A 21,283-nucleotide genomic window follows, 5' to 3' on the forward strand; every position below is an offset into this window, starting at 1 on the left:
GAAAGCAGCAGAGTCCTGTCTGGGATTTATTTGAATACAACGGAGAAGACATGAAAAAATAAAACTAAGCATTTAGAAAAAAACGCAAACTAATAAATACTAGCAAACCTGCTCTAAAAACTAATTAAAACTAATTGGAGAAAAAAAGTCAAAACTAAATAAAACTAAACTATAATGAAAAATCCAAAACTATTATAACCTTGACACTGACCATTCTGAACACTGACAGTGGAAGTGATTATATTGATAATTTCCTTCCAGTGGTACTTTTTACTGGGTTGCATTTATTAAACACCAAGTGAACATTTAGCCCATGAAGTTCATGAGTTAGAAGCAGCAAAATGAGCAACATATGGAACTCAGTGACTTTGACAAGGGCAATACTGTAATTGTAATGGTGAGTCACTCATAGATAATAATGCAGGGGTGACAAACTCATTCTAGTTCAGGTTCCACATTCAGCCAAATATGATCTCATGATGATGAATCATGATGAGTTTATACAGTTCTGGTCCTGAGGAAACTACAGTTAGACTTGTGTCTAAAAAGGGTTAAGGAACCACTGGATCACCTTCAATTAACAACGCATCCTCAATTAGAATAGTTCCCTCAAAACTGGTAGAAATGCAGGTCCTATCAGTACCTAGAACCAGAACTTGTTTAAAGCGGCCTCATTAGTGAGAAGTAGCTCTTATCAAATCCTAATGAAACAGATTCCCAACAGCACCGTTCAGTTTAGGGTTACATTTTAATGATAAACTATATGTTTACAGCAGGTGCACACATTGCAGTATACGGCCACAGAGGAGGCGGATCCACCGTGATACGGTGTCCCGGTGGTTTTCAGTGAGGCAGGTCATGGTGGATCAGTTTGTAGTGTGACCCACATGAGGGGCAGCGCTGGGCCTCGCCCTCATGGAGCCAGAACCACACGATGGCGGTGTTGTCCTCCTCACCTGAACAGAACAGCGTCATAGTCAGTGTGATGTGTGGTGGACACGTTCTTTAAAGACCAGTGGACCTGAGTTCAGGTGACTTACACAGACAGCCCACCATCCTCTTCTTGTTGATGCTTGGTACGATATGAGGGTCCTCTTTGGTTCCAGCGTACGTCTTCGGCTTCAGGATACTGTACGGATCCTGTCACAAGGGTTCAATGACATGAAATAGAGTAGAATAGAATAGATCTTTATTGTCACTGTTACAGGAATAATGAAATTCAGTTTAGTAGTAAACACCTAAAGTGCAAGAACACTATATAAAAATATCACAAAATTATACTGAAAAATACCGACAATCTTTTTTTTTTTTTTAATTTAACCTTTATTTAACCAGGTTGGTCCCATCGAGATGAAGGATCTTTTTCAAGGGAGACCTGGCCAAGACGTCAACGATACAGTTGCATCATTACAGTTTTACAATAATAAAAGCATTTGCAAACATAGAAGACAACATACACAGTCAGTCGAAACAATATACAAACACTACGAAGATAAAATACTAAAATATACAAAAAGCTAACTCTATACTACAGATAAAAGAAATTATACAACATAGTGTGGTGTCAGAAACCAGTATTTGAATCCAAAGTATTCAATTTGTATTCGAAAGTATTTAACCTGTATTCATTTGCATGCCAGAAGTTATTCTTAGTGTAATGTGATGCTTGTACCAGAGTAGCTGACTTCTTTTCCTGGGAGAACCGCTACAAAAAGACACGTGTGCCGATGGAAAGTTTTCAAATCATAGTGGACAAAAAGTAGACGCGAGTGGGAATTTTGGACATTCTGGGAAATAATTTACATATTCTAGGAAAAGGTTACATATTTATATATGATAAATGACAGGTGTAGGAATGTAGGAATTATGTCCAAAATAATTATGTAATTATGTTCGAAGTAATTATAAAATGGCCTTGACTGTCACCAGACATTAAGGAATCATGTTCATGTCAAATAATGATCTCTCTGACAGTAATAGTCCAGACAGAGTATTTGCATTTGAAAAGCTCAGTGTCAGCCCCGAAATAATGTTTCTGTTGTCATTGTGTGTTTTGGTCTGATGCTCCGCCCATCACCTGTCTGCCAATCACCAAGTCAGTAGCCTTTCAGCCTCCAGGTTGGCAGTTCCACTGAGCTGCAGCTGGAACACTTCTGATCACAAATGTCTGACCTTAATAAACCTAAAAGCCCTCTGATTATTCCCAAATACGTTGTGACAAAGTAAGAAGCAAAACAAGGATATGTGTAGGAGATGATTTCGAAACATGGAGACGGATGAAAGCAGAGAAGAATTTGAAGACCAACAGCAGATAGTCTGACCACCGCTAGGAACCACTGAGAGCCGGGACCACGGTCTCTGCACCTGGTCCCAGACCAGTGGTGTCTTCTCCCGGGGTCAGGCTGTGGTCTCTTCTCCTGGCCCTGGTGAAGAGACCGGGTACCGGTGTAGGACTTGTCTCTTGCCATGGTAGCTCCTTGTAGTTCAGTGTTTTCTGTGGAAGTGAACTCTTCATGTAGCGATGTGTAATCCAAAAGGGGGGTCGGGGTACGATAGCGATCTGTGCTGCTTGTACTTCACAGAAGTAAAAGTGAAACTTGAGGCTCATTTCTCTTTTCCTTATCTCCTGAATCTGTGTAAACTTTCATTTGAGTGGGCAGGATGTTTGTCCTGTTCTATTATATATGATACTTTTGTAGATTAAGTCTGGTGATGGTTTTTTTTGTATGAAATTTATGGTGTGGTGGCAAGGATTAATGGAAACACTAGTAGTAGACGCTCACGCTGGATCTGGCAACCCCTAGTGTGGGGGGAGGAGGAGAGGATACCATGCTCTCCAGTATTTTGAATGTGATTGCAGAACCAGTTTTGGCCACAATCCTACATACTGCACCTTTAATACTGGGAAATAGTTGCATATGTATGTATGCTGTCCAATCTAGATAGAGAGTAAAAATTTACCCTATCATGGACAAAGCCAAAAAGGCGTGCTCTAATGTGACTAGAATATTGTTCTAAATATGGGAAAAAGGGTGTGGTTTATAATTAAAACCCAACCTATTTTGGGGCAAATAAAAATGGTTTCCCAGAGTGAAAAAGTCAGTCGTTTCTGTAGATATCAACTCAGTGTTTATTTTATGCATGAATAAACACTTTATGCGGCTCCAATTCTGCTCCAACTTTGACTTGACTCTGTGTGCATTTACTTGACGAAGCTCCGCTACATAGATTAGGAAGTACAGAGACATAAATAAAACATGATAAAGTACAGTGTGGAAGAGCATCAAAGGGACCAAAGAGGTCTCCCACCCGCGGCAGTAAATTTTACACAACAATAGAGTATATACAGGTAATAAAGGTGTGTGGGTTATGATTATTGCACTGAGGTAGGGTGAGTTTGAGATGCTTGTACTTATTTCCTTTTATAAAGCTTTACCCTTCAAATATTACCTACATTTACATTTAGCTCTTTTTTCAAATTTGTTTCTCCATAGTAAACGTGTTCCCATAAATACTCAAATGAAATCTACCTCCTTTCTTGCAGTGGAGTGTTTTCACCTGTACTGTAGCAGAGGGTCTGATACTCATACTGTACCTTTCCCTGTTTTAGAGCCTGCAGGGCCCGTCTCTCCAGTCCTGTGGCCTGTTCATCATCTGTAGGAACTCCTGAAAATAAAACCACAAAGCAGGAAAATATTAAACTTAGTGCTGTCTTCAGATAAACCACCTCAAATCATTAATGCATTTGAAAATGGTCTAACTAATGATTTTGCTTTAAAAACAGTGGAAGCTGTGTGACGTCAGCAGAGCTAGTAGATGTTTACTAATATCAACATGTTAAAAGCAGAAGGGGAATGTGGGAAATAACCATGAACAGGTGAGTTAACAGCCATGTTTTCAGGTTTATAAAATTATTAAATGTTTTAAGTCCTGTTTATGGCCGTACATTGTAAAGATCATTGTTAGCTTACTTCCTCACACTATGTCATTTATCATTATTTATTTTTATTTTATTTAACCTTTATTTAACCTTTATTTACCCCGGCAAGCAATTAAGAACAGATTCTTATTTACAAATGCAGCCTGATCATTATTGATATGTTTACTGTCTCATATAGTGTACTGCACCCCAATTAATTTGCATTCTGCCTCATGTAATTGTTTACAGCTTCATGTTGTACTCATCTTTATTTACTTGATTACACAGTGTATTATATCAGTGCTTGTTTGTTTGTTTACAGCCTCATACACTATACTGATCACTGTTTACTTACTTACACAGTGTGCTGTCTTCTTGTTTATTTGTTTACAGCCTCAAACAGTGTATTCATCGTTGTTTATTAACTTTGTCACACAGTATTATATCAGTGTTTGTTTGTTGACAGCAGGGGTGTCAAACTCATTGTAGTTCAGGGGCCACATACAGTCTAATATGATATATAGTGGGCCGGACCAATAAAATATTAGGATAAAAACTTATAAATAATATCAACTCCAAAGTTTTCTCTATGTTTTTGAGTGAAAAAGTAACATTTCGTAATGAAAACGTTCACATCTACGAACTGTACTTGAACATAACATAAAAATATATGAACAACCTGAAAATTCTTAAGAAAAATAAGTGCAATTTTAACAATATTGCACCATAGTCTATCATTTATACATATGCATCACAACTTACACATCACAGTGGATCTACAAATACACAAAACATTTAGGAACAGGCAGAATATTGGTAAAATTCCACATACTTCTCTTAAGACTTTTCAGGCTGTTCTTATTTGTTCAGGTTATTCACATTTTTTGTAAAAGGCTAGTCTGTAAATGTAAACATTTTTATGTAATTTTAATTTGTTTACACTGAAACAAAGAGGAAAAAATAACTTTTTTCATTATTTATAGGTTATTCTGATAGTATTTTACTGGTCTTACCCACTTCAGATTAAATTGACCTAAAATTATTTTAACATCCTTGACTGTTAATATCTTCATTTTTGCATTTCCCAAATTTATCTCACGGGCCAAACTGGATCCTTTGGCAGGCCAGTTTTGGCTGCATATTTGGCACCTGTGGTTCACAGCCTCATACAGTGTACTGATCCTTCTATATTTGTTTACTGTCTCATATATAGTGTACTGTATCACTGTTCATTTGCATTCTGCCTCTTAGTGTTTGTTTACTAAACTGGAGCAGGTCAGACAGAGGACAAACAGGCGGGTCGTCCTCTGTTGACTTTTTGTTTTTCTGTTTTGTATCTTTCATGCATTTCTGCATTGTATGTCTCCATGTAACTCCATGCCTGCCTCCAGACCCAGTCCTCAGCTGACCTCCACCCTGAGGCCCGCCTGTTGCGGTTCCTGGACTGTAAGCGAAAGTGCACGTCGGCAGTGAACGCCTCCCACACCAGTCTCATATCAGGAAACTGGCATCAAATCAACAACTTGCTGCCAAAGGAGGTGGGTCCTGCACAGGCCTTCTACAAACTCTAATCCAAATGACCTTCATTATGTGGCTTTCACTCATTTTAGAGCCATTTAGTTGAGCCTAAACACATCATTACATTATAACAACAACAAAAAACAAATATTAGGTTAACTGCGATTTAATTTTTACCTGTATGTAATTGTTTTGTTTATCGTGAATGTTATGAAGACTGGAGCTGTTCATGAGCTCCATAAACTTCATAAAACCGATATAAATCTTCCATGTTAGCTTCATTTTTGCTAATTTTAACCGTTTATGACGCACATATAACGGTGCGCGTCTCCGTTTTCCTCCGTCTAGTCTGGTCCCTGAACCTACCTCCGTCAGCGTTTAATCCGTATTAACTTTACCTTTCACGGTGGTCATGGCCCGGGGAGCGGGTCTAACGGCCGCAGTGGTCCTCAGCCGAAGGGCCGTGGTCGTCCAGGTTCGGAGGAGAAGCCGTCCCGCCATTTCTGGTCTTAAATTCAGGTACCGAACTAGAAATGAGTCTAACACAACTGACAGATGGACTGAGATGACCCAGGCCGCTCTGAGTGACAGGCGGCTGGGCCAATAGGAGGAGAGCACTGACCAAATCAACCAATCGCAGCGACCAGAGGGCAGAACACGGAACAGGTGTAAAGATGCAAGAAACAACCTGTGAATGCAAATACAATCAGAGTATTCGCGTTTATTTTTACAAATGCACTGAAAATCTAACATATGAGACGCTCCCACTTTAGAAACATGACAATATGAACAAGATGAATCGACATATACTGAGTGACTGATGTCAAAATTGAATATTTGTAATGTTAAGATGATAGATTCTCGGTAGATGATAAAATATTTATGGATTCTAGTCTGTATTTTCTCTATACATCCAGCCTGCATGTACATTTATATTATTTTAAATAAAGTTTGTGTGTTTAATGTATGCGATTAATATCCAGCGTGTGTATGTAATGGTTAAAATATTCCGGTAGAGGGCAGTGTGACTAAATTTTAATAATAAGTAATTTCATTAAAGCCTAAGGCGCGAATTGTGGCAAAGGTCTGTGGTTTTACTATACCTTGTTATTTCCAGCTCAGCTCCTACAGTAAATCTAAAATACACTGTGCACAAACAAAAGTTATACTCATACAGTTAAGTGCCGAAAATGTGCCAGTGAAACCCAGTCTAATCAGTGTATAATTTATATCTTACATCTACCTTAGAATGACTACATCTTGTTGTGCCGAATTCTACTCCCTGCCAAAAACTACATCGGGCAGCAGCTGCCGAAAACAGCTCCCCTTCCAAAGTCAGCCATGAAGAGGACAATGTGCACCAAATTCACCCTGCCACACCAGAACAGCTCCAAATGTGAGCTGCTGAAGCCATTTCCCTCCTTTAACTTTGCAAGCTCATTCTGATTGGGGATGCAGTTTTCGGCAGTACCCAGTGCCGAATTCCGCTCCCTGCCGAAAACTGCATCCCCAGCCGTGGAAGATATAGTTTTAGTATCTGTTTTTACTGTTATATATTTTGTGTGTTGTGTGTCTAAGATTTAACTTTTGAAAGTTTTATATACTTTACAGTTAGCCCATTCTTTAATATTAAACAGACCAAAAACAACAGCAATATTGTCCTCTTCATGGCTGACTTAGGAAGGGGGAGCAGTTTTCGGCAGGGAGTAGAATTCAGCACAACACATCAGACACAAACACTGATGTATGAGTGGCAGTAATAATGCAACACAAAAAAATTAAAAGAACTTTGCAAAGTAATCATGAATTCATGATTCTTTTTCTCTTTTTTCTTTCTTTTTTTCAATCTCAAAACATGGTGGCATCATGATAAAAACCTGTCATCCGCTATTTACTATATGTGAAAGATAAAACAGTCCAAAAACAATTTATTTGTTGGCTGTTGTTACCACACATCATTCTGTAAGATTTTTGTTTGTTTGTTTTCTCAACAAAGTGCATTTTTCAGAGAGGTGGTTTTGTTTTTCAGTCGTCGGTATGTTATTAATACAAATGACCAGGTGTGTTCACCGCTGACGTCTCGTGCGCCAAAGTCGCCTCTGTAAACTATACGTTCAGTCGCCGGGTGCGGTGGCACGCGCCTGTAATCCCAGTTCCCGGGAGGCTGAGGCTGGAGGACCGTTTGAGCTCAGGAGCTCTGAGCTGCAGCGGACTATGCCGAGCGGGTGTCCGCACTAAGTTCGGTTTGGATATGGTGCTCCTGGGGGAGCCCGGGACCACCAGGTCGCCTAAGGAGGGGTGCACCGGCCCAGGCCGGAAACGGAGCAGGTCAAAGCCCTCGTGCCGCTCAGTAGTGGGATCGCACCTGTGAATAGACGCTGTAGTGCAGCCTGAGGAATACAGCGGGACCCAGTCTTTTCCAGTCCACATCCACTGCAGTAAAACACACACACCACGGCCTTCACTTTTAAACACTAATGTTTCCTTTGTTTTCTGGTTCTGTTAAAACACAAACCGCTGCTGTTCTCTGTGTCCTGCACCGCCTCCTACTGGACAGCAGTGGTATTTACCGGCACCAGGTTCATTAAACACCTTCAGTCTGCTCTGTACTAGATCTGACATTTAACCCAAATGTAGACCCAGTTTAATCCAGGGTTAAAGCAGTTTTCATATGACTGAGCTGTGAAAGGTGCAGTTTATTGAAACATCTTCTTAAAACATCTTAAAAGTCTTGATTGTACAAATTTACATTTGACACCTTAAAAAAGTCTTTAAAAGATATTAAAATTGATATGGTAGGTCTTTAATTAGAAAGCAATGTTAGTCTACTCAGTTCCAACCCAACAATTTATGCTGAAATTAGAAACCAATTATCTGTAATTTTGCAGCCCCCCAGTGAGAAATGACTCAGCGTTGGAGTAAATAAATTTTCCTAAATTCTAGGAGTCACAGATTTTTGCCTGTATGGCTGTGAAATAGGCATTAAAGTCTGTTCTAAGTAGTCTTAAATAAAAGTCTTAAATTTAACTTTTAGAAGCTTATAGGAACACTGTTACTGTTTCACTGTAAAAGTTATATAAGTTACACAATTTCACGTCAGAACAGACCTCTACCAGCTCAAGAGCTAAAACAGAAACGTGTCTCTCCAAGACCAAAACTCACCCTGTCAACCACTACCACATCTACAATTTAACAGACTCCTCTGCTGCCAAAACAGTATGTGCAACAAAACAAGAAAATGTCATTATGATCAAGTAATGGATGGTAATTTACCAACTAAGAAACAGACAAAGCAAATAATTATTTTCTCATTTTTTACTTTTTATCTGTATGAGTTATTGTTGGTGGTGTTCTGACCTTTAGACTACAGGTCAAATTTAAAGACTCACAGGAGAGAAACCTTTCAGTTGTTCAGTTTGTCAGACAGGTTTTAAAGGCAAACATTTAGATTCCAGTTGAAGATGATATGAAGTTTGTCTCATGGTGCATTATCCTACTGGAAGGAACCATCAGAAGGATTTACACTGTGGTCATGAGACACACACTGAAATACGATACAATTACAGCTGAAACAAGTTATTTTACTGGGTTTATGAAACTTTGCAGTGCTTTTTTATGACATGAACTTTATTAAGTTTTTCTTTTTTAAAATAAAAAAGGGAAAAAAAAAAAAAAAAAAGACCATACATGATATACATTTCCACACCTTAAGCCAGTTATCAATGCAAGTACACAGAAGACATGTGGACAATCTCAGACAAGACAAAACATAAACTAATGAAGACGATACCAACAATACACATAAACATGGTTACAACAGTCATTACTCATCACTAATTCCAGTTCAAATTCTTGAGCTGGAAACATCATTGACCTGTGTAAGAAAAGTACAGGCCCATTTGTCGTCATAGTCATCTACTCTATTTAACAGTCTATACGATAATCTTTCAAATGCTGCCATTTGAAATGGCCATTTTTGAGAAGTATGCCACAGGGGAAAGTTAGAGTCAATGGAGCCTTCCACTCCCTTACTAAGAGTTTTCTCCCCAGCATGATGGCAGTTTGTACTCATTGTGCAAGAGAGGAAGGCAAAAAGCTCAAAACAGAAGGATCCCCTAGCACATAAAGCCTGTTAGTAAAGCAGTGGTTCCCAACCTTTTTCGGCTCGTGACCCCATTTCAACATCACAGATTTCTGGCGACCCCAGACATTAAAAACTGAGACATTTTTTTGGCTAAAATCAGTTTGTTTTTGATCATGTAATAGTTTGCTATACTATGTTGCAAATAAAGGTTAAGTTTAGTCAACATTTAGTCTATATAATGTATATTATTATGGACGGAGGCAGAAAAGCCAGGTTGAGATTACTGCACAAAGGGAGAATTTGATTTTCCTTGGTCATGTCTTTTATGTACTGTGAGTCTCTCTCTCAACTCACCATATATTTTTTATTGATAAGTTTTCATTTTTATTTTTGTCGATTACTAGAAATTTCAGATGAACCCATTTGAATTCCAAGCGACTCCACGTGGGGTCCCGACCCCAAGGTTGAAAAACACTGTAGTAAAGGGAATGCCCTGACCAACAACTTTCTTCACTACAGAAACTTTGCAGTGCTGCCACACAGTGGCACTGTCCAGATAGTGGACAGTGTAGCCACACTGTCCACTATCGGCCCTTACGCAGACAGATGTGTACTTTCCCAAATCAAACAGAAGGCACCTGAGCTCAGTTTTGAGTGTCATGGCAAACGCTGTGAATACTTATGTACATGTTATACTTTTGTTTTGTTTTTTTAATGCATTTGTAAAAGTTTCAAACAAACTTTTTTCACTTTGTCATTATGAAGTATGGTGTGTAGAATTTTAAGGTAAAATGAATTTAATCAATTTTGCAATAAGGCTGTAACACAAGAAAATGAAAAATAAATAAATAACTAGAAAAGCATTCAGAGAGTGCAGACCTCTGCCAAGGCAGATCAGTCCCCCCCCACCCCCACCCCCGATCACCACCAAAATTTAATCATTTGTTCCTTGTGCCAGTATCAACATTTCCTGAAATTTTCATCCAAATTGGTCCATAACTTTTTGAGTTATCTTGCACATGGACAGAAAGACAGACAAACAAACCAATGCCGGCAAAAACAGAACCTACTTGGCGGAGGTAATAATAACTTTACCTTTGTAGTAGGACATTTGGGCTTATTTTGGTATCCTGGATGTTGTACTGAACAAAGTTAAATCTGAATAAAATACAGACTTTCCCATTGTAGTGTAAGAGCTGCAGGATTTGAATACATTTTCACAGCACCAAAGCAAAATGAAAAAGGAAACACATTATTCTGAGACTAATCTTTAAGGTTTTAATGTAATGTGTGGTGCATATCTCTGTAAAGTCCAAACCTTTGACCGGTGTGTTTGTTGACATTGTATGAACCATAGGTGAGGACAGATCCATGCATGGAGGTTGATAAACTCATGTCTCTGAGAATGGTGTCAGCTACACCTTGATTTAAAACATGTTTCAATGCTGTGTAAACTGACTGATGTTATGCAACAACTCTGATATCTTTATATATAAAGAGGTCAAAGTCTGATAAACCCAGACCTTTAACATACTGCTCAGAGCCAAATACATCAAAGTTCAATCCCAGAGGACGGAGGGAGTTTAACGGCTCTTTACAACAAAACATCAGCCTTCGGTGTCACAGACAAAGAACATAAACCCAGAGCCTCATCTCCTCGTTTCCAGGATGGATTCACTCTTTTCTGGATTCTTTGTGAACTTGGATGCCACTGCTTTGCTGCTCTTCATTGTGGTTTTCATCCTCACTGCAGATTACATTAAGAACAGGAGGCTCACAGGGTTCCCCCCTGGACCCACAGCACTTCCTGTTGTGGGCAACATATTCACCCTGGACCACAAGAGGACACATGAGAGTATGACTGAGGTACAGTGACTTAAATGAAGAAGACATAAAAGTCCACGTCCAACATTCTGTTTGTTAGTTTAGTAAAGTTCTAATGTCCACACATATGCATTTGGCTCTACATTTAGATCCAATCTGATGTATGTGAAGTATGAACAGCAGGACAAACAAAAGTTTCAGGTTAAAAACAGCTTCTATAAATCCAAGTGTTCATATTTAGTGTGACCTCTCATTGACTTTAACATGCTTTTAACCCTTTTTATTCAGACAATGACATTTATTGCATTGATTTTCTGTTTTATACCAGGTTTCATTCAACACATGTCAGATGTTTTGAATTGTTTTTTCTGATTCTTGTCATGGGGACAGAGGTTACAATAAATCGTAACTTTAACCTTCACAGCCTATTTAGTTAAGTTTTGTTTTTGTGTTTTTTAAGGCTGTGCACATATTCCCTGTATTTTCTTGTGTGTGAAATTTAAAATTTGATTGACTGATTTGATTGCTTTTCCCCTGTAAGTCGCTTTGGAAAAAAGCATCTGCCAAATGCATAAATGTAAATGTACATGTGTGAAGAAAATAGAACGAGAAATAAATGTGTATGCTCATTTCTAGACTTTTGCAGGGTACTGTATATCTCCAAGATGGTCTTGTTCTGGATCATCTTTTCACCATCTGATGTGCTTCTTCTCATTTAAAGTCAAGTCTTTGTCCTTTCTTAAATGCTGACAGTTAGCGGGCAGATATGGAGATGTGTACAGCATGCGAATGGGCCAGAGGTGGGTGGTGGTCTTAAATGGGTTTGAGGCTGTGACACAAGCTCTGGTAACTCAGGGGGACAGTTTTTCAGACCGCCCAGGCCTCCCTCTGCACGATGACACATTTCGTGGACTAGGTGAGTGGATCTAACATAAACCCAGTTTGTTTGTACAGTTCCACTCATAACAAACACATACAGACTCATAAAGTAGTTTGCAATATCACCTTCATACAAATTCTTCATGAGAACAGTCAATTTTTATAGGATAAATCTTGTTTTCTTTCCTTGAGGTGTAATTTTAAGCAACGGGCACATGTGGAAGCAGCAGAGACGTTTTGCACTTTCTACCCTGAAATATTTTGGATTTGGTAAGAAGTCACTTGAACCTGTGATCCTGGAGGAATTCACATACGTCGCAAAAGCGATCAGTGCCTATAAAGGTAAAGACTGAATGCAAGATTGAATGTGTGTGTATGTGTGTGTGTGGGGGGGGGGGGTCCACAGCCATGTCCTGGGTCTAAAAAGGACAATATTGTCTAAAGATGTGGTCTGAGGACATTAACCAGACCCCCTCCTCTTCCTGGTTTAATCTAGAAATGCACCCTTCTTCCTAAGCCCCGCCCCCTTACTTACTGCTGCTGTGTGTGTCCAGTTTTGGCTCTCTACATGTCACTCAGTGGCGTTTTCCATGTTATCACAGAGACATTAGAGGAAAGAAATGGAACCTTCTATGAAAATAGTCATGAAATAACTGTGAGAGTTTCACAGAAAAGACTGAAGAAGATATCTTCAGCATATAGAGGGAGTTTGATCAACAAAGACTCTTTGTATATATATATATATATATATATATATATATATATATATATATGTATATATATACATATACACACACATATATATATATATACATATATATACATATATATATACACACACACACACACACACACATATATGTATATACACACACACACATATATATACACACACATTTTTATTTATTTATATATATATATATATATATATATATATATATATATATATATATATATATATATATATATATATATATATTCTTGCAAACTTTAATTTAGTTGGTTTTGTATCCAGAGGTTGAATACTATAACTATGCACAAAAACATCAGTAAGATTGGTTTGAGACATGTTTTTCATTGTTTGCTATCATCTTTGTACTAAGCTAGCTAATGCTAGCTAGTGTCTAAGGTAACTCTGAGGTAAGACGCTAAATAATTTTAGCTTGTAGCATGTCTAACAACAACAGTTGAGCCCTTTTGTTTTTTTTTTTGTTTTTTTTTTTTTACACATAAGTCATTCTTGCTAAGTTTTACGTGGTTTTATATCCTTTAAGGTTAAATACATACTATTACCATGCAAAAAAAAAAAAAAAAAAACAATAGTAAGGTTGGTTTCAGACATGTTTTTCATTGTTTGCTAACAACCTTGTACTAAGGTAGCTAATGCTAGCTAGTGACTTATCTTAGAGCATCCAAAGAGTTTTTTATTGTTACTTATTGACTCTGTTGCCCATAAAGATGGAATAAAACATTTTCACTCTTCTCATGAGATGATTGTGACAATGTGATTATTCCTGATTAATAAAGTGTAACTGCGCAGTATGTGATCATTACACCAGGTCAAAGGTGAATACTGGTGTGTATAAATAGGAATAAAAAGAGGAATGTGTCTGAAAATAAAATTATTCCAACTTTATGGTCAGCAGTGCATTACAGTCCTTTTGATCTATATCTGATATTTTATGACTGTCATTAGAGAAATTTGATATTACTTCCTTTATAATTTCTAATTTACCTTTGACTGATCATTTAGATGGAGAAACCCCTTCACATCCTTCAACATCCTCAAACTAAAATATGCACAACATATTATTTATCGTGTGTTTATGTATGTGTGTGGTCAGTCTGTACATAACACATGAAGCGGTTACTAACCCTGTTCACCTCATTAGGAATTGAGTTGCATTTAAAATGTACAGATTAGAGTTTATATCTACTTTCTGTCTCAATGTGCAGGTAAACCCTTTAATCCTCACCTCATCGTCAACAACACTGTTGCTAACATCATCTGTTTGCTGGTCTTTGGACATCGCTTTGAGTACGGTGATGAGCAATTCAAGAAACTGATGAAACTGTTCGATCAAAGTTTTCAATTGGAAGTCTCAGTTTCTACTCAGGTATGATCTGAAAATAATCCTGTGCACACTGAGGTACTGAGGGGGTTACATTTTGATTTTAATTCAGTTTTAGGTTTATGAGTGTGTATGTTGTTTTATTTTTATTTTCATTTGGTGAGGTTGACCACTTTTTCCGTGAATTTTTTTCAGGTTTTTTGATCAAAGCATATGATATGCTTGGATGTGCTCTGTTCTACAGCTTTACAACGCCTTCCCTCAGCTGATGAGACGTTTACCGGGACCACATCAGAAATACAAGAGAATTAATGAAGAGCTGAAGGACTTCGTAAGAACAGAGGTTAAAGACCACAAACAGAAGTGGGATCCTTCAGATCTACGAGACTTCATCGACTACTACCTGAAAGAGATTCAGACGGTGACTGGGAAATCGTTGTTCTTGAGGATTTACAGCATTGAACATAATATCATAAATTCACATGGCATATCAGTTATTTGTATGTAAACTGCATCAGAAGCATCCTGTTAAAGTCTAAATGCATAAAAATGGAGCACATTTTATACACAAGTTCCTTCATTCATTAAAGAAAATAGAAAATCACAAATCAAAGGAGCTCAGTGCTGACATCAAGTCTTATAAATGTTTCAGAACAGGTTTAACACTATGTATATTTTCCTGTTTTCTCAGACTAAAGGACAGGATGACAGTACTTTTGATGAAGAATGCCTAATCATGTCTGTACTGGATTTGTTTGCGGCTGGATCTGAGACCACATCCACCACCCTGCGTTGGGCGTTCCTCTACATGGTCAAATACCCCGAGATCCAGGGTATGGGAGTAGTTCAGGGACAAAAAGCACAAATAAAGCAATTAAACAAACCTTAATCAGGTCAAAGTGATTTATAGATGATTGATTTTTAGATTAAAATACAATAAAACATACAAATACAACAAAAAACACAGAAATTACATAAAAACAGGTGTCATGTCTTCTTCTGAGTAAGAACTTGATGAAAAATTGAACAAATTAACATCTTCTATTGATAGCGGTCATAGAATCCACCAGTGTTTCCCAATTTTTGGATTAGCTTCAATCTGACAGTTTGTCCCTCAAATACAGCACAGTAATGGCAACTTCTACATATCAAATAAAACACTGTACATCCTTATGTGGCTGCCTCAGTGTGATTCAGACTTTGTTTTTCTTTCCTTCTGTGTCACAGAGAGGGTTCAGGCTGAGATAGACTCTGTGATTGGTCAGTCTAGACCGCCGTCAGTGGACGATCGTGCAGACCTGCCCTACACTGATGCTGTGATCCACGAGATCCAGAGGATGGGGAACATAGCCCCCCTCAGCCTCCCCCATGTCACCAACAGGGACGTCCATCTGAGAGGACACACCATCCCAAAGGTCATTTACAACACAGTCGCAACAGAATAAAAGCTGCCATTGTAGGTTTATACTGGATCTGCACAGTTAACTCGGATTATATAGATGGAAAAAGATGGGATTTAATGTTTATTAATGTTTGATATTTGGGATTCAATGAGACCATGTGTTTAAAACACGCAAAACAAAAATCATTAAATTAAAAAAAAAAAAAAAAAAAATTTTTTACTTGTTTAATTTTATAGGATTGACTTGGAAAAAATACACATTTTAGGTGTATAGATACATCTGTGGATGCACTGGGACACATCATCAGTGATGTTTCCTGACATCATCAGGTGTTTCAGGTCTCACATCAGACACCTTCCCTCAAACTTTCTAATTTTCATAAACAGTTACTTTTATGTTGGTCCTTGGTATATAAGCATAACTTTTCCCCTCACAAATGTTATATATGGAATAACCAGAATATATGTTTCAAACGTAAGTCATTGTTTTTAAAGAATTGAGTTGATTACGGAACACTGCTTGTCTGTCAATTGTTTAACAAGGAAGGTCAGTTATTTACTTATAGTGAATTTTTGTTAGAATATGAAATTCCGGTACTTTCAAGAGAATATGCAATTGTGTTTGATGCTATCCCTTCAGGTTTAAAAACTTTGATATCTTCTGCTATTAGTCCTTCAACAACCGTTACCCCTCAAACTGCGCAATCAGAATTATACATAGGAAATTTAGATCCATTCTTGAGTAAAAAAAAGCTAATAATAAATGCATTAGAGAAATGATTCAAAGGGATACAATTTGTAAGCCAGCTACCATCTTTTTTTGGAGTAATTTATATTCTGATGTGGAATGGGAAAAGGTATGGTTATTACCAAGGAAGTTTTTTATTTCAAATAAAGTGAGAGAGGTATCTTTAAAACTGTTACATAGGTGTTATCCAACTAATTCAGCTCTGATTGAGTATAAGATCAGTGTCGACCCTTTTTGTTCATTTTGTCATAATTCGGATGAAACATTAACTCATTTGTTTTGGGAATGTGCCTTTTGTCAAATATTTTGGTGTGATATCAATTATTTTAAATAGAAAGCTGGACATTTCTCTTAACTTCAAAATTGAAGCTATTTTATTTGGTTTCTTTATTACTGATTTGCCTGTTCGGAAATTGTTTATTCTTAATCTCATTTCCTTATTAGCTAAATTTCATATTCATACAAGCAAATTTGCTAATCAAAAACCCAGCTTTGTAGTCTTTAAATCTTATTTGAAATCTTATCAAGACACACTCAACTCTTGCACTAACCCTAAAGCTATGAAGACTAAAGCCTTATGTAACGAATTTAAGTTGTAATCTATTTATTTTTATTTCATTTATTTATTTATTTTTCTCTCTTCTTGTTTATTCCTTTACTTTTATTTATTTATTTATTTTTCTTTTAATTTGCTTGCCTATTTGTGTAGTTGTATTTGATTCTTCCTGCCTCACCTCGAGCATTATGTTATGTTGTGTTTTTTTCTCTATGCCATGTTCTGGTCTATGTGTATACAAGGTTTTGTAAATAAAGTATGAGGAAAAAAAAAAAAAACACCATCCCTCAGGTGACCGCGCCAGGGTTGATCAAGCCCTGACTTGTATCCCTGCAGCGTTGGCCCACTTTTTGGACCTTTTAATCCAAATCCACCTCAAGGCTCTCTCTGTGACCTCTGACTAGATGGCTCTCCTCTTCACAGCTCCAGTGATGCCAAAGAGGGTGTAGGTCTTGCACAGGGAGCGTGCAGCAAACCCTCTACATCCCACCCCTACCGCCTCACAGCGAGGTTTCCAGCCCCTCCTTTGACACTCCTCTGTGAGCTCGTGGTATTTGAGTTGTTTGTGCTCATTTGCTTCTTCAGTCGGTCCTCCCAGGGGACTGACTGTCAGTTCCAGTAAGAGGACAGTAAGAAGTGGATGTCAGCGCCACATCTGGTCTCAAAGTGGTTGGTGTTATGTAATCTGGGAACTTCAGCTGCCTGCTCAAGTCAACCTGCAGCTCTCAGTCTGAGGCCGATGAGAGCAGGCTGGCTGATGGTGTTGGCTGGAGTTGGCCTCCATCACTGACCTCAGTATTTGGTCATGTTGCCAGCAGTCGCAGTCATCTCCAAGGGCTACTGGGCAGCTGCTCAGGATGTGTTCCAGTCTTCCTCTTCCTGGACATAGATGACATGTTGGAAGGTCACTCTTGCCCCAGACGTGCAAGTGAGCTGGGCTGGGTAGCATGTCATAGACAGCTGGGACGTTCTGCCTTCCAGATGTCGTCCCAGGTCAGCTTCCTCTCCAGCACTCCTTCCCACCTTGTCCACCCCCCCCCCTACTGCCCTCACCTCCTCAGTACCAGCTTGCACCTTCTCTAGGACCAGATGGCACCTGTCCTTGCCTTGAGCCCTGTCATACCGTTGCTGTGTGATGGCTCCCAGTCCTGCTCGCCCGACTGCCACCGTCCCCATCACAGCTGACACTCTGCCAGCTCCAGCCCTTCTTGAGCTCTCCACTTCCTGCCCATCTTCACCACAGAGCCGACGGCTGCGACTCTGGAGTCACTGGAGTCTCAGACTAGTTCAGAACAGTCTGTAATCTGTGCATTTGCCTTAAAAACTGAAACACTAGACTTAACTCACAATACTGTCCACAATAATCACAATATTAATTTTTCAGTAAGTCCTACAGCCAAGTTGAGTACACATCCTAACCCCTGTAGGTTTTCAGATTCAACACATAAAAGGTTGGTTTTCTGTCCTGGTGTCTTTCCCAAACCCTAAACAAGTTCTGCCAGTGTCTAAACTTTGCCATAAATTGTTCAGTATTAATCTCAAAATGACAGTTATTTATTATACAAAGGTGCACCGTGAGCAGCTAAAACACAACATTAACATAATATTGTAGACACTTACTTTTGGTTGAAAGTCACAGACTGCATAAGTCCCTGTGATTTGCTGAAACGTACAGCTCCATCATTTTCCTCTGGTTTGGTTATTTTTCGTGCTGATTTTGGCCACGTTATGTTTCCTGATTGAATCGTCTGATGGCTCTGATTCCAGGGTGTTACAATTATACCTAATCTGACATCTGTGCTGTTCGATAAACGTGAGTGGAAGACGCCCTTCACATTTAACCCAGGACACTTTCTAAATGAGGAGGGGAAGTTTGTGAAGCCAGCTGCCTTCATCCCTTTCTCTGCAGGTGAGGAACAGTCTGATGAAATCCTCCAGTTCTGCAGCAGCGTCTGACAATAGTGACCTGTCTGTTTTACCTGTGTTTATTTTGACTCTGTCTCAGGGAAGCGTCTGTGTCTCGGGGAGAATTTAGCCAGAATGGAGCTTTTCCTCTTCTTCACCTCCTTCATGCAGCGTTTCACCTTCTCCATGCCTCCAGGAGTGAAGCCTGTGTTGGATTATCGCTTTGGAATCACTCTGTCACCTGTACACTATGAAATCTGTGCAAAACCACGACATGAATAGATCACACAATTCATTTATCAAGGATTTTTGTTTGCTGGAGGTACAGCTGTCATCACTGTCTTAGTTACTGTACAATTACAGCTTTTACAGGAGAAATTAATCCTCAAAATCAAAAGTAATTGTGAAAAAAAACTTCAGATTTACATGTAAAATCAACAATTTTAATGGTTTCCTTGATCTAACAAAGAAATGATGCTTTTCATAGAATTATTCACTGAAATCTACATTGTGTTTATAACAGACCAAATTCAAACATTTAAAATAAAGCATTTTTTCAAATTAATTGTCACTTTACCAAGTCTCACTATCCAAAGTTCTGTACAGGATTAAAATATCAGTCAAATATCAATGAATTGGCTTATTAAGAGTCTGGTTTTCACCAGGTCTAAATGTGAAGTGTCATGACTTAAGTTTTGTTATGATTTGGTGCAATATAAATTATATGACTTTGATTTGGAAAAAACAAAACAAAAAAACCCAGTTCAATTTAGTGTAATTAATAGATACTGAGTGACTCATGTCGAAGTTGTTTTGGAAAGTGGACACTGTTGAATATTTATGATTTTATTCTAATAAATTCTCGGTAGATAATGATAAATATGTGAAATATAGTCTTTAATTTTTCTCTGTTAATTACGTCTGCATGCACTTTTATTTTTTTACATTTACAATACGTGTGTTTAATGTGTGTAATTACCCATTTAAATGTCTCAGAATGTCTCAGGCACCTAAAGGGTTAATATGCAATATGAGTATGTAATGATTAAAATAGTCCAATAGGGGGATGTGTGACTACACAAACAATCTTTTTTTTTTAACGTTACGGACTGTTGGGTGCATTTTAGACAGTTTTTATTCTCAATTTTTGTGATAATTTTGTGTTCATCCATACAGCATGAGTTTTGGCAAGAGTGTAACTTTTTATTTTATCTTGTTATTTCCAGATCAGCTCTCTCAGTAAATCTAAAATTTGTTGTGTAAAAACAAAAGTTGCACTCTGTTAAGCACAAAAAATGTACCATTGAAGCCCTTTCAAATCAGTGTTTAATGTATTTTACAGCTATCTTAGGAAGAGTACATTTTCTGCTCAGTAGTATGAGTCTGGGTATTTAACACCGACAAAAAAGAATAATAGACTGTAGTATTTCAATACACAAAATATCTACTTTGCATGTAATATAGTAAAATAATTCATTTTTCTTGTTTTCCTCTGTTTCTTTTTTTCTTTTTTTAAACCTGGCATCTGCTATTAGCTACTTGGAAAAAGTAATATAGTCCAACAACATTTGGACAATAACAGACTACAAGAGGATTTTTTCAACAAGGTGCATTTTTCAGAAAGATTGTTTTGTTTTTCAGTCGTCGGTATGTTATTAATATACACGACCAGGTGTGTTCACCGCTGACATGTGACCCAGTGACATCTTGTTCGCCAAAGTCGTCTCTCTAAACCACAGGTGTCAAACACGCGGCCTGGGGGCCAAATCCGGCCCGCCAAAGGGTCCAATCTGGCCCTTGGGATGAATTTGTGAAACGCAAAAATTACACTAAGATATGAGCAATCCTTTTAGTTCAGGTTTCACATTCAGACCAATTCAATCTAAAGTGGGCAGGATTCAGTCAAATACTATCATAATAACATATAAATAATGACAATTCCAAATTTTTCTCTTTGTAAATGTAGATATTTTCATGTACACTATATTGCCAAAAGTATTGGCTCACCCATCCAAATAATCAGTGTTCCAATCACTTCCATGGCCACAGGTGTATAAAATCAAGCACCTAGGCATGCAGACTGCTTTTACAAACATTTGTGACAGAATGGGTGGCTCTCAGGAGCTCAGTGAATTCCAGCGTGGAACTGTGATAGGATGCCACCTGTGCAACAAATCCAGTCGTGAAATTTCCTGGCTCCTAAATATTCCACAGTCAGCTGTCAGCTGTATTATCAGAAAGTGGAAGTGTCCGGGAACGACAGCAACTCAGCCACGAAGTGGTAGGCCACGTAAACTGACAGAGCGGGGTGTTACGACCCATTGGTGGGTCGTAGTGTCATTCTGTGGGTGTGTCCACTTTTGTCTGTGTGAGTGG

The 21,283-nt window shown here is 38.2% G+C and overlaps 2 protein-coding genes across 3 annotated transcripts; one reads left to right on the forward strand and one right to left on the reverse strand.

Moving 5' to 3' along the window:
- Positions 1–729: 729 nt before the first annotated feature.
- cox5b2 (cytochrome c oxidase subunit 5B2) lies at positions 730–6,022 on the reverse strand. Of its 2 annotated transcripts, none has more exons than XM_030156273.1 (4): positions 5,836–6,022; positions 3,596–3,672; positions 1,041–1,140; positions 730–956 (listed from the first exon to the last, which is right to left on the reverse strand). In XM_030156273.1, the coding sequence occupies exons 1-4, from the start codon at positions 5,936–5,938 to the stop codon at positions 844–846; spliced, it is 393 nt and encodes a 130-aa protein (XP_030012133.1). In that variant the 5' UTR covers positions 5,939–6,022; the 3' UTR covers positions 730–843. The 2 variants fall into 2 exon arrangements, with proteins under 2 accessions (XP_030012133.1, XP_030012134.1); XM_030156274.1 differs by having other exon boundaries at positions 3,596–3,666; positions 5,836–6,018.
- Positions 6,023–11,189: 5,167 nt separating this feature from the next.
- Positions 11,190–19,322, forward strand: LOC115434367 (cytochrome P450 2J2-like). Its single transcript, XM_030156285.1, has 9 exons — positions 11,190–11,387; positions 12,099–12,261; positions 12,417–12,566; positions 14,181–14,341; positions 14,541–14,717; positions 14,988–15,129; positions 15,524–15,711; positions 18,770–18,911; positions 19,008–19,322. The coding sequence occupies exons 1-9, from the start codon at positions 11,190–11,192 to the stop codon at positions 19,187–19,189; spliced, it is 1,503 nt and encodes a 500-aa protein (XP_030012145.1). The 3' UTR covers positions 19,190–19,322.
- Positions 19,323–21,283: the final 1,961 nt, after the last annotated feature.

Source organism: Sphaeramia orbicularis, chromosome 15 (genome assembly GCF_902148855.1).
Source record: "Sphaeramia orbicularis chromosome 15, fSphaOr1.1, whole genome shotgun sequence".
Lineage (NCBI taxonomy): Eukaryota > Metazoa > Chordata > Actinopteri > Kurtiformes > Apogonidae > Sphaeramia > Sphaeramia orbicularis.

What these genes read in the sequence shown, in the direction of transcription:
- cox5b2 (XM_030156273.1), bottom strand. Translation starts at nt 5,938, where the DNA reads ATGGCGGGACGGCTTCTCCTCCGAACCTGGACGACCACGGCCCTTCGG. An exon ending in GGCCATGACCACCGTGAAAG is followed by an intron (nt 3,673 to 5,835) that starts GTAAAGTTAATA and finishes TTGTGGTTTTAT; the next exon opens with TTTCAGGAGTTCCTACAGAT. An exon ending in AGGCTCTAAAACAGGGAAAG is followed by an intron (nt 1,141 to 3,595) that starts GTACAGTATGAG and finishes CCCTTGTGACAG; the next exon opens with GATCCGTACAGTATCCTGAA.
- LOC115434367 (XM_030156285.1), top strand. Translation starts at nt 11,190, where the DNA reads ATGGATTCACTCTTTTCTGGATTCTTTGTGAACTTGGATGCCACTGCT. An exon ending in TGACACATTTCGTGGACTAG is followed by an intron (nt 12,262 to 12,416) that starts GTGAGTGGATCT and finishes TCTTTCCTTGAG; the next exon opens with GTGTAATTTTAAGCAACGGG. An exon ending in AAGTCTCAGTTTCTACTCAG is followed by an intron (nt 14,342 to 14,540) that starts GTATGATCTGAA and finishes TCTGTTCTACAG; the next exon opens with CTTTACAACGCCTTCCCTCA.